Source organism: Lethenteron reissneri, chromosome 15 (assembly GCF_015708825.2).
Source record: "Lethenteron reissneri isolate LAM-NWPU_2019-01 chromosome 15, ASM1570882v1, whole genome shotgun sequence".
Classification (NCBI taxonomy): domain Eukaryota; kingdom Metazoa; phylum Chordata; class Hyperoartia; order Petromyzontiformes; family Petromyzontidae; genus Lethenteron; species Lethenteron reissneri.
This window is the reverse complement of record NC_083793.1, coordinates 8,283,775-8,297,343: the sequence shown is the minus strand read 5'-3', so window position 1 is coordinate 8,297,343 and position 13,569 is coordinate 8,283,775. Positions and strand designations below refer to the sequence as shown.

At 47.1% G+C, this 13,569-nt stretch overlaps 1 protein-coding gene across 1 annotated transcript in view; it reads left to right on the top strand.

The window, feature by feature from the left end:
- The first annotated feature begins 2,359 nt into the window (after positions 1 to 2,359).
- Positions 2,360 to 13,569, top strand: part of PDZRN3 (PDZ domain containing ring finger 3) — a 162,443-nt gene continuing 151,233 nt past the window's right edge. Inside the window, exons 1-3 of the mRNA XM_061551971.1 lie at positions 2,360 to 3,666; positions 9,866 to 9,952; positions 10,283 to 10,390. Of these exons, the coding sequence (XP_061407955.1) occupies positions 2,914 to 3,666; positions 9,866 to 9,952; positions 10,283 to 10,390 (948 nt within the window). The 5' untranslated portion in view covers positions 2,360 to 2,913. The remainder of the gene's footprint in view (positions 3,667 to 9,865; positions 9,953 to 10,282; positions 10,391 to 13,569) is intronic.

Sequence of the window (13,569 nt, the reverse complement as noted above, 5' to 3'; positions counted from 1 at the left end):
TTTCTCCACGTGATCATTTTTATTTCATTTTTTACTTACTTCATGGGTTAAGTTGAGATAACAAGTCGCAGAACAACCGACAGTATTTGTTTTATGGGATCAAGAACACACGTGCGATTCCCTCGTGTTGCTCTATTTCGTTGCAGGGTTTTAGACGTAGATATTTTATTTGAAGCTGGAGAAACCCCATGAGCTAAGGACCTCAACGCATTCGTCAATCACACTGCCTGAAAGAGAAATCACAGGTGACGTTTCGGGCGATGGCCCTTTTAGGTGACGCGCAGATGACGTTTCGGGCGATGGCCCTTTGAGGCAACGCGCAGTATCTTCGAGATCTTTGCGCGGGTCACTATTTTCCGCCGATGAACTATGAAGCTCCTCGTCGCAGGTGTGTCCAGCACAGGCTGGGGTCATCATTGGCGGGACAATTACAGAGACATTTTAAAACAAGGGAGAGTTTGTTTTCGTCTTCGTCTTAATTGCGCACACTGGAGCAGACACCATGGATTTGTAAAAAAAATAAGTGAGCTTTAAATCATCTGCTAGTCAGTTTAGGCATCCCATTAATAGTGAAATTAAATCAGGTTGAATTGTGAACTGCGTGTGATGATACAATAGAATCAATTATCACACGAGTGGCTTCTTTGTATTTGTTACATATTTCTGGCACTAAATATATATTTTTAAAAAAGTATTATAAAGATAATAACCATTTACAGCATGTTAATCTACTGCTGGATGAAGAGCACCTTTTGATAGCGATGCCATGATAACGACTTCTACAACGTTTCCATCACGGTGAATTATATTACAAGGAAGTTTTAATTTGATATCTAACAGTTGTATTAATAACAAATATCTGCCGTATGTGTACATTTCCATTCGGAGTTATCCATTGCATGCAATCATTCAGAAAAAAAACAAGTCGCCCAACAGAACTTGCTCGTTTTATTTCGTGTAGTATTTGTTAAAGCATTGCCTGTAATAATAGCATGCCTATCTGAAAACTCGCTGGCTGAATTACCCCGATTTAAAAATTATCCCCCCTAACTACCAAGACCAATAATTATCAAAGCCGCAAGGCTGAACAGCATTCGCAATCACGGAGCACACACATCCTTCCTTCACTTATAAGTCACACATTAGAATGACGAGCTCATCCACATCACCGTTGCTCTTAATCTCGCATGGCTCCAACTTGGGCGCCACAAAAATATATTTGGCACGGGTCTCACCGCCTGCCCGGGCCAGAGGGTTTCCACCTGTCCATTTTTTGTTGTTGCTTTTAACAAAATCGTCATCGGTTTTTTTTAGGGAGATGTCCTAGAAAACCTTTAGGTATTCAGTGACACTAAAAATCCCAATTCTTTTTGTCAGTTGCACGATACGCTCATAATAAATAAAAACACCACTCAAGAGAATGAATTCACATTTAATCCAGTTTCTCTCTTTCCTTGGGATTGATACCTATCCAGGCTTCTTCACGGACAGTCCAGGAATTGGAATTCGTGTTCGGATGGCAGAAATCGTTTTGTACCGAGATGTCGTATCGGCATAGTGTGGACCCTAACCACAGTAAATGTACACTGCACGGTTATGGTAAACCTTCGCTCAAAGAGAAATGACCAAGTTTGTTGGTGTCTAGAAAAGATGGCAATGCTCTTCTCCCATCTTCTGGTATGGGTAAGATATTTTTCTTCCTCCCATTAATCATCTCTAGTTGGTTTTTTCACCCTGGACAGCGATGAAAGCTGTGGTAATCCATATCTAATTCTCCCATGCCCCCCCCTCCACCCAAATGCGCTAGCTTAAGGCACGAACAAACAACTTAGCAGAGAACAGGTACACATTTCACTCTGTCAAGACGCAGCATTATTCTCGACACGTCCAGTCGCGAGGTTTTTTTTTTGGTGCGTGGCTCCAAAAAGGTGACGTCGCCTGTCTGTGCGTGTGTGTTCTGTGTGTGTGTGTACGTGTCTGTGTGTGTGTGTACGTGTCTGTGTGTGTGTGTGTGTTCCTCCTCTATGTGTGTTTAATTTTTTTTTCATCGCCTTCTCGAGGTAACGCCCTTTACCGTAGCTATCGGGGAAGCCACCGGGAAGGAGGAGGTGGTGCGGGGGTCACTTGTGTTGTCTCCTGCGCTTTGTAACAACAACAACAAAGAAGGGTGGTGGTGGTGGGGGGGGATACGGCGATGTTGGGCAACGCTGCAGCAAAGATCAGGCAGATTGTCTTGTTGCGTGCGGTTGGGGCATCTTGACGCGTCGCGTTCACCCGTGTCTCCTTCGCGGCGGCGGGCGGGCGGGGTGGGTGGAGGGTGCAAGGGGAGGTTTTAACGGATAGCTTCTGAGCCCTCTCGCTCTCTCTTGGTCATTACGGTAAAGCGAGCGCGAGAGGAGAGGGAGAGAGAGAGGGAGGGAGAAGAGAGAGAGAGCGCGGAGGGGGGGAAGAGTGGGAGGAGAGAAAAATCGAGGGATCACCCAGCTGCCCGCCCCACTCCCGTCCCCATCGCCTCTCCCGCAAAACAGCGCAGGGATCATGACAACGCTCACAGTCGGGCACTGGGAGCTTCGTGAGCGGCGCCGGTGAGCACCCGGGGGGGGGGGTCGGAGTCTCACCCATGCGGCACCCGCGTCCTTGAGGTTCCTCCTCTTCTTCCCTCCCCTGTCCCGCACCCTACCATCGGTCCCTTTCTCTTCTTTCCTCTATCTTTTCTCTCTCGTTCTCGCTCTGCTGTCCCTTGCTGTCGCTCTTACACCGCCCGTCCGCCCGCTACCTCCACTACTCACCTCTGCTTGCTCTACGTCTTCCCCACCTCTTGTCTTCAACCACCCAAGCCTCTGCCTTCTTCGTATTCTCCTCCTCCATCCCCGCGTGCGTTCTGACAAAACAAAAAGAAACACAACAAAAACAATGGGATTCGATTTGGACCGCTTCGCCGAGGAGGTGGATCCGGACTTCAAGTGCAACCTGTGCAATAAGGTGCTGGAGGACCCGCTCGCCACCCCGTGCGGACACGTGTTCTGCGCCAGCTGCGTGCTGCCCTGGGTCGTGCAGAAGGGCAGCTGCCCCGTGCAGTGCCAGCGCGTCTCCACCAAGGAGCTCAACCACGTGTTGCCCCTGCGCAACCTCATCCTCAAGCTGAACATCAGCTGCGAGCACCGCGCCCGGGGCTGCGAGCGCGCGGTGCGCTTGCAGCAGCTGTCCGAGCACGCGGACATGTGCGACTTCTCTCCGGCCAAGTGCCGCAACAAAGGCTGCCCCGAGGTGCTCAATCTCCGCGACATGGACGCGCACATGCGCGAAAGCTGCGACTATCGCCCGGTGGGCATCTGCGAGCGCGGCTGCGGACTCATGCTGGTGCAGCGAGATCACCGGGGCGACGCGGCGGGAGCCGGTGGTGGTGGTGGAGGTGGTGGTGGTGGACACTCGTGCCTCAAGGCGTTGCGCTCGCACTCGGCGTCCGTCATGGCCAAGGTGGCGAGTCTGGAGTACGATTGCAAGAAGGCAGCGCTGCGTGCCAGCAAGCGCGAGAAGTCGCTGCTCTCCCAGGTGTCGGCGCTGCAGAGCGAGCTGCAGTCCACGGCGCTCAGGTACCAGAAGAAGCTGAGCGAGTACCGAGTGCAGCTGGAAAGACTCAGCAAGAGCCTCGCGTTCCCGGCCAAGGTGAGCGGCGAGCCACGGATGTAACGTCGCGAATGTGGAATGGATCGGTATCATGAACGCGCGCAAGATAATCGTTATGCGTTGGTGTGTGCCGTGTAGATATTTGTTTTTATTTGAACGGCGTCGCATAGTTTGTATGGAGTGGTTTCTTTGCCAATAATAATTAAATGGGTGTCCAAGAGCATTTGTCTAGCAAGCGTGACTTCTGCTGATGAGGCACAGAAGGTCGAAACCGCGCCAGAGTTCGATTGCTTAAACAAATGCTGCCCGATGTCGGTCTGCGATGGCAATAGGCTGATGGACTAAAACGTCGATTATATGGATGTTGAACTTCTTTCGCACCGTACGTATTCGGCCGCGCTAATCGGAGGTGCCGGGTGAAAGACATCAAACAAAGCAAAACAACTAAACGCTAGATTGATTTAATATGTGGAGACAGAACAGAATGGCATTCTGCGTAGATATTCATACAGCTACTCTATGGGTAAACAGGCGTAATTATAATCATATATCATTGTCATTCAAAGGAGGACATTTATCCATTGCTGAATTAAGGACCGCCCATGGGCTATGGCATGAAATAATTATTAATGCGGACAATAACTCATTAACCTCGACGAGACTCAACTGCCTCCGACTGATTTGTGTCTCTAGCAAGTTTACATTTTTTTACCAACACCATTTTTTTTCATGATGTTTGTGGGCTCGTTGGAGCAAACTGGAGTGCCCGGATAAAGCATACATCGTCAGCCATTGTCTATCCACTGCTGGAGGGAGGCCTACCCACACCGTCGCCATTGGTCACAATCCAGCGCTGATGTGATCCGTGTCGATACTGCACAACGAACTGATCTCAACGCCGCTTGCCATTCGCTCCTTTGACTGCGATGCCTTCACTCGTCTCGTCCATTGGCAATTGTTGTCGCCCGTCCCAAGCCAATTTGCTTCCCTTGATTGCCATATCGAAATTAAACACTGCGTCTTGATGGGAGGGAATTGGCCTACTTGCTGTACTGCATTCTGTATATGCGTAACGTGTTTCTAGACGACGGTTATGCTTTTTATAGCTGTATACGGTTACGTACAGGAAAGATCAAATATGTGTACACTATTAAATAATATATAGGGAAAGCAGCCTGACAAATTATGGTGTCAAAATGAAACCTAAAAGGTATTTATGGTCACTCTTGCGTATAAATCAAATACCTATGCCATACCGAACATTTTTTTCTCCAATTTTTCTAGTGTGTACATCCGCGTTAAAACGTGTCAATATGTTTGTTCTATATAATGTCGGTCAGTTTACATATATACTGTGTGTGCGGCCAATAGACGCAGTGTTTATTTTCCTTACAGGAATTGTAGTAGAATATTGGAGTGGAGTGGTGGTGCAGCGGTTTGCACACTGCGTTGTGAATCCGGCTATCTCAATGAAATTCCCGGCTGTGGCCGGCATCAGTGGCGAGTGATATTTGAACCGGTCCTGCTGCCACCCCCCCCCCCTTTTCACTAACCTGCACTGACCAGCATGGCGAAGTATGGTCAAACAACCCTCTTTGACCGACATAGCATGGGGGCAGGCCTTCATCTAGCAGTTGATTGACAAATCGCCATACACAATTTTCGTGAAGCCTTGCGAATGTTTGGTCCGGAGAGATTCAGACCCCTCGGCTATATGCATCCAGCTTGGCATTCACATTATGAGTAAATTATAGGTCACATCAGTAATTGCAATGCTGCCTTTAATTTCAAATAAATAACAATCATGGTTAAAATATTAACAACAGTGGCACTGTGCTCCACCTGCGCATGGATTAATGGTCTCAAAGTTGATTGCAAATATGGTACTGTCGTGACATCTGCCAAAACACCTTCAGCTTGGATCTCAGAGATTAAAGTGTGCACCAAAACCAGAACAAAGCATGCATTTCCTCTCCACTTTGCACGCGGTCTACCTCTGGCATCCATCTATAATTGGGGTATAAACCTCACATAATCACGTGTTAGCAATTGCTAATTTTTTAAACACTGAGGTTTTGCCTCTCGACTTGAATTTTGGTTTCCCATATTTGATACATTTCACAGTAATTATAAATCAGACAAGCATAATTTGTGTCTTACACAAAGATCCTAATGGGCACTGTCACGATATAAATGAGGTCATATCTACTCGAAGTGGAGGGTGCGGTGACGCAGACCGCACTCAGAGTGTTTAGCTAAGTTTAGAACATTTTCAAGTGCTTTCGTGTTTAGGTCGACCTCCGTATATCGAGCCCGGAGACAGACCCTGATGGGGGCGGGGTGAGAATAGTTTTTTTTGTGTTGCAGTCAGCTGATGGCTCTCCATCAAGCAAGAAGCTCTCGCTCAAAGTGGGCCGGCCTAAGCCTTTTGAGTAATTGCCCCAAATCCTGGCCCTCCATTCTTTTCGGATTGCTGAACCAAGAGAGTTATGCCTTTTAAAATAAGTAATTGCTTTTTAGTGCTATTTTTACTTCTAATTAAAACATTCGGCCTTTGTCAAATGAGTTTCGTGTACGATATTGCTCTTTGCATTGAACGGGACTCCCTTAGTTGATATTCAGTGCTCTTACCGATAAGATCTGGTAATCCCAGCAGCGGTTTGTTTAAAGTAGCTGCAGTCTTTCACCAAGAAAAGTGACTTTATTTATTCGGCAACATTTGTCCACATTTCACCAATTGTGTTCCTCTGTGTATAGCCGTTCAAGCAGCAGCGATTTATACATTGATGTATTAAGGCATTCATTAATTATTTTTTTCCCCACTGTAGGGCATTGCCGGCAGGTCCAGCAGCATAGTGGGTGTGGTGAAGTGGTAAATTAAGTGAAAGGCTCTGGGAAGGATTTACGCATTTCCCAACGATGTAAATGTCTCCTGCTTAAACACTGAAGGCCACTTTCTTTAGGCATTGCTTATGCCTACTACCAAGTCACTATGGATGGGCCTGACCTCACCAGAATTCAGAAGCTACCAAGGGTTGAGCCTGGTGACCACTGGGAGACTGCTTGGGGGTTCTAGGTGTTGTGGGTTTCCACTACCAGGTGGCAAGGAGATGCCCTGCCCAGCAATGTATTATTGACTCTACCTGTGCAGAGCTTTATTTAAGTGTTTCCTCCTCATATGCATGGCTTTCTCCTGAGTCCTCTGCTGTCCTCCGTTATGCTGAACACTCACTGGTGGCATTTGCCAAGCTTCCCAAGGCAGGTTTCTTCTGGGAAAAAAAATCTAAAGACTAAGTGAGGCGTTGCTGCATAAATGCATGGTATTGATACTATTATTACCATCAGCATCAAGGATTGGGAGAGTAAAATGTATCACGTTATGCGCCTGCTCGCCTCATCAATGCGTTCAGCTGCACCACGGAGTACTTGACATAATACGGCACCTCCTCATAACCAGCACTGAAAATATTACGCCTAGGATTTTGACAGTGGATTGACTGCCTCAGTGAAAACGTACAAGGAACTTCCAAGTCTCCCTTGAAAGATGGTCTTCTGATCTTAATGGGCTCTTCATCGTCATCATTATTATCATCTGCCGTGATCTCTCTATTTGTGGATGATGAAGCCTTTCCAAGCCCCCCCCCCCCCCCCCATCCATCTATCACGGTCCCACGATATAAGGAAATAATAAGTATATCCATGTAGCTCTAGTACACAAGCTGATGTCATCACACCATCTCCACGTTCGACGATCTCTCCGGTGAGAGTTCTCCTCCTTTGGCTGCCATTCCATCAACGCACTCGACCACTGGCCATCGTCCCTTACAGCGTCACATCTTCTCAAATCCACTTGCATTTCTCAACCATCAATGCCATGTCCCTGACGTGCATATTGTCTCTTATCCATGTGCTCCTAAATGATGTCTCTTAAGAGTAAGTCCAAGCATGCATCTCTCAATGGCTGGTCATGCGTGAAGATGATCTACACTTGCAGTAGATTCGTGGCTACAGAGGGGAGTGAAACGTATTTGAAAATATTAATATTTGTAAAATTTCGATTTCAAGCTTTTGTGACTGCAGGGATTCATCTTCTTGGTTCTTTCGGTAAAGTCACGTAGAAGGGAAGTAATAAAATAATAAAAAATAAAATATAATAAAATAATTCTCACGACGTTTCGGCCGAAACGTCAGGTGAGGACGGCTGCTTGCGTTGTGGCCGAAACGTCGTGAGAATTATTTTATTATGTTTTATTTTTATTATTTTATTACTTCCCTTCTGCCTGACTTTACCGAAAGAACCAAGAAGATTTGTACAATTGATAGACAAATGCGTAGTCCACCCCCCTCCCCCCCAAAAAAAATATACAGCAGTTGCTGCTTTCTGCAATGTATTTACATGGTTAGTAGTTAATAGCGTTACCACTCATGATGTCACGTGTGCTCATGTCTACTCACTACAGTATTCATTTTTATATTGTTGGGAGACTATATGGAGCAGATATAGAGTTACATTTAGATATGCACGTAACAATTATTTTATTTGTTGATTTATATTGATTCTTATGATCACAATGCATAAATCCAATCGTCCTTGTAAGAATGTATTATTTATGCAAACCGCATACAAACGGCACCTTTGAGCTAGCGAAACGAAGGATACAGCACAAGTGATACGTAAACATTTTTAATGAGATGGTCCAACGGAGGCAGGCAGTATAGGCTGATAAGTCTGATGTGAAGGAAGGTGGCATTTGTGGGACATATCCCAAGGGGGTTTCAGCAGCTGGGGATATGACAAAGGTGATTATGCGAGAGATGAGTTTGCAATGAAAGAGGGGAAGTAGGAAGGAAACGGATGAGCTTGCTGGAACATTGTGAGCAGTTGGATGGGACTCTTCATGAGAGAGAGTGAGAGACACTAAAGATCGTACAAGGTGGCAAGTGTCTATCATGAACATCGACTGTCAGTCGTTTGGGTGACACCAGACACATGGAAATCGAATCAAGGCCCTGAATCGTGACAGTGCTTCAAATTGCGGGAGGGGGGGTCACTCATTGCGTGCTTAAATGTCACTATCCATCCTGCCAGCAACACCTGAACTTTGAATGTCCGCATTTATGAACAGCTGTAGCGTATCCATCAGCACTTCCCTGCCGGTGGCGAAGATAGGCAGGCAATAGCCTAAAACACACAAATAGGTCCCCGCGCAGCCGCGGTCCGCGATCGGGGTTTACGTTACCGTTTCCGGTGAACGTAAACAGCACGGTTGAGGAGCCAAGTAGTCTGTGCTCACATGAACACTCTTCCACGATGAACCACCTTTGACGGTGGAAATGTGCCGCAGAGATCCGGCCGAGTGTGGAATTCATTGCACCGGGAATAACCGCCACTGCTGCTCCAGCTGTTGTTGTTGTTGTCGTCGCCCCACCGAGAAGTGGCACTTGGCAGCAGAGCCCTCAGACCCGAGTGGTGGCACTTTTCGTTTTCAAAGAGCTTGGGTTTACCACACACTATGCCACCCCCATATCGGTGCGCCCTTCATTTGTCGGAGTAAATTGGCCGATGGCGGCACAGCGTTGCAAATGACCGTTTTGCCATTCAAGGTTAAAATTCAACGCGGAGGAATTTTTGCGGCTGAAAATAGCCTCGGTGTAAGGAGGGTATGTGATTTTTATTGCTTCATAAATATTATTAAAATTTGTATTCCAGCTCTGTGCTTCAGAACATGAGACACACAATGTGCGCCCTGGCTTATCTGCACCGTGACTTGCAGACTTTGCATTCTTCGGGGGAGAAAAGCTATGTGCCGTAACTCAATAACCGTAAAATGTAAAACCTAAGCTGAAAATGCATGCCAGGGCATTACAAGGAACAGCAGCAGAGCCACAGTGTGTGTTTAAAGTTAAGTCCAATGCACATGGCTATTTAATTTGACTTCATTCCTCGCATCTTCATGTTAAGTCACATTCGAATAAGCAGGTAGACAAGCAGTGTGGCACCGGAGTAAGACTAAGGGTGTCAAATGCAATGTAAAGAAAATAAAGTAAAAATATTCACGCTGAAATGTAATTAGAAGGCAAATAATCACTGACCTTTATTCGCAGATTGTAGGCTCAGTAGGATTAACATTTGCCGGGCTTGTTTTTTTTTTAAGTTTCAACACACTTATGTGTGGCGTGTTTGGCCATGGAATGTGCACGTTGCAGTGTTTTATAATTGGAACCATGCTCTCTGCAGGGAGGGGAGCCGTCGACTCTGACCGTTGTACTGCAGCGACAGCATGGCTCTCTCGGATTTAACATCATTGGCGGACGCCCCAGCCCTGTAAGACCAAGTTCAACCGCAAATATCAACAATGCCACCCACCGCGCCTATTGAAATCATAATGCCACTCCGTGCGTTCACATTCTTGCATTTAAACACACGTGTGTGAAATGAGGAATCCATATTCGTTTTTTTTATATACGTATACAAAGTCAATATATTTTTTTGTCGTGTTCAGTTAGATCTGGATTGTATATGGACCTTGTAGTGATATATACTTTGAGTCGTCAATTTATCAACACCAAATATATGGCTGCTGCTGCTGCTACTGCTGAGACGTGCTTAGGGATGAGCAACCAATAAGCCACTTTCAATTGCCCTGCCGATCAGGACAGTCAAGAGGGGACATCTGGCGAAGGGATTTTCGTGTCCAAAGTGGTGGAGAACGGCCCTGCGGATAAAGACGGAGGGCTTCAGGTGAACGACAGAGTTATTGAGGTAAGCCAGCGCGCAAGACCTTTCCCCACTCCCCCCCACCCCCCCGGGCTGAAAGCGGAGATCATTGAAAAGGCCAACAGCTTACAAAGTGGGGTGGTTGCTGCTCATTGGAACATGACACGCGAGGAGCCGCCCCAGTTTCTCATCCTCGTTCGCCGGCAACGCCGCAGCAGTACAAACACGCCCGGACTTCCCGTGTGGGCGGCCCTTGTGTTTGCTTTTGTTAGTCGCCCATAAATACCCCCGCTATACAAATATGGGGGGGGGGGGGGGTAGGACACTGGTGCACGATAAATACCGCCATAGTCCCGCTCGATGCCACATCAAACATACGTCTTGGCAACTGAAGGGCTTTCGAGTTGCTCCATGGAAGTGTTTTTGTTCGACTTTGTGAATAGCCTTCGAAAGATGCCGGAAATGTTTGGTCGCATGGGCTTCTTGAATTGGAAACGTCTCACGTGTTATGTCACGAAGATGTAATCTCTGTGTTTGTAATAATAAACAAGTCGTGGTTTACAGTGGCGATAGATGATTTAACATGTATTTTAATATTTCTCAATTTGACGTGTTTTGCTCACTTGCCAAATATAAAAAATAAACGAAAGCAAACTACTTGTAAAGTACAGAATGAGTGTGGTTCATGGTTATTAATTATTGTACCAACTAAACAGATTTCAACGAGCACCAATTTTTGCGTCCCATTGCCACCTCCCCCGGCAAAACTATGCGTACGTATAAAAACAGGCTATATATCACACAATTAAAAGGTGAGAGAAATCAATTGGCCGCATTGGTCGTAACATCGAAGTCTCCGAGGGTTAAAAGTGGTGGTGAATAAAGCCATGTTCGTTGGACATTTGCCAAACATCTTCTGTTACTAATCACCGGTCTGACTCTTGCAGCCTTGCAAATCGTGTAGCATCACCAACCTCTATATGATTGTAATTACAGTTTTGTGCAAAGAGTGTAAGCGTTGCTTTGCGTCTTTGGAACCACTTAAGCTCCTGAAGTACTGCACTTCAGCCCAAATTACACGCTGTCTTGCGCTCCCCAATACGCAGTGTTTCGTGTTCTATTCGTCGTTTTTACGTCCTGTGTTGTGTACCGGATGATATGTCAACCAATAACTCAGTTGCTCTTGCAATCACCGACCACATTATCTCATTTCCGCATGACATTCCGAATCGTAACCCTCGCAGCGAAAACCTCGTGACGCAGATTTATAGGACTCATTCATACGTACGTGCAGGATTATGATCGTTATTAGAAATTCACCCGTGTCTTGCATGTGCAAGAAATTATGGAAAATTACACACGTTACTCACGGAAAATGTAACGTCCACGGTGTATTTAGACACATGGGGCACGCACGCACACAACAAGCGGGCTACTATTTTTTTGTATTCATTAGGGGAAACGCTTAAAGTGCCCGGGCTATTTCTACGATAAACGTAATGTGAAGGAGGCACGTTTTAAAAAATAAAAAACACTAAATCACCGACAGCTTGCAACGCCACCTCCCCCACCCCCCACCACCATGTCGTCCTTTACTCGGGAGATGCCAACACGGACCGCGAATGTTCCTAAAAAAAAACTCCTTGCCAGCCGTAGAGCCTCGGAGCTATTCTCCGCAGGCTCCGAGAGAACAAGGGGGTTTGTATAAACGTGCCGGGGGGGGGGAGGCGGAGGTGGGGGACGGCCGGCCGCTGGGCTGAACCGAGACTGCCAAAAAAACGTGGATGCCTGGGGCGACTAACAGAGCGCGCGCGCGCGCGCACACGGGGGGGGGGGGGCCCTGGGGGGGGGGCGGGCTCTGCGCGACTGATGAGCTCGCGCGCGTGGTGGGGGGCAGCGCGCGCACACGGGGAGGGGGTGGGGGGGCCCTGGGGGGGGGCCCTGGGGGGGGGGGCCCTGCGCGACTGGTGAGCTCGCGCGCGTGGTGGGGGGCAGCGCGCGCACACGGGGATGGGGTGGGGGGGGCCCTGGGAGGGGGAGGCCCTGGGGGGGGGCCCTGGGGGGGGGCCCTGCGCGACTGGTGAGCTCGCGCGCGTGGCGGGGGGCAGCGCGCAGCCGTCAGGTGGCACCGCACTGACATTGACGCCACACCGAGAGAAGCACGGCGCCCTTGCCTCCTTAAAACCTTGGCAGGCCACGCTGGTGCACGGCCAGGGAGACGGCGGTAAATGACAAAGCCTTTCTTGTTTTGCAAAGGTTGCCTGTTGGATAAATCGTTCTTCTCTCAGTGAGCTGCAACTTTGTGTTTGTTGTTGGCTTACTTTTTATGTTGCGGGCTGCTTTTGCCTCTGCTAGGTTGAGTTCAAATTCAGGACTGCATGCCTCAAATTGCGTAGTGGAAATACAGTTTCAGCCGCACCGAACCTCACAAAAATAATATTCAGGGCCTGCCTTGGCTCCTCCCACCCTCAACCAGTATATATACAAGGACTGTTTTCTTGGAATTTATGTTACTTGATACAGCAATCGTGCTGTGACGGTTCCACCTGAAGACGGAAGCTTGTGCTGCCTCCGAAACGTCGTGATTTTTTTTTACTTTTGTTAATTTTAATTTTTATTACCTACGTGACTTTACCGAAAACCTTAGAATATGAATCCTTGCAGTCACGAAAACTTCAAATCTAGAAAGAAATAGAATTTCTAAGAACATTTGTTAAGTGTGTGCATTCCCGCATGTTGTTCATTTTTGTTTGTATTTAATTTTGTGTAGTTTGCTCGTCGCATTGGAGATGCCAGTGGCTTAGAGAGCCCTTCATCCAGCAGTGGACTCATCACGATTCGTGATAGATTGTTGGGTTAGATTGCGTCAGTAAAATTTGTGCTTAAACCATCCGCCACCTGACACAGCCAATTAATAAAGTTGTCACGTGAACAATGCGGAGTTAAATGTTGTGAGATTGCTCTCTAACACACCGGTGTACTGAAGCAGTAATAGATTGGGATGTTTCTGTTATCTTTTACAAATTTTACAATTTGGTAAAACGTTTGTTCTGGAAGTCACAGCCATTATCATCATCAGCTTTGCTCAGTAAATAATTAATACTTCTTGCTGTGTTTGTGTATTTGTGTTGTGTGTGTGTATTTTTTGTTCTTATCTACCGCTCTCCACTTCAGCATATATATTGAACATTATGGGGCAACAACTGTAGTCATGATATTCTAAT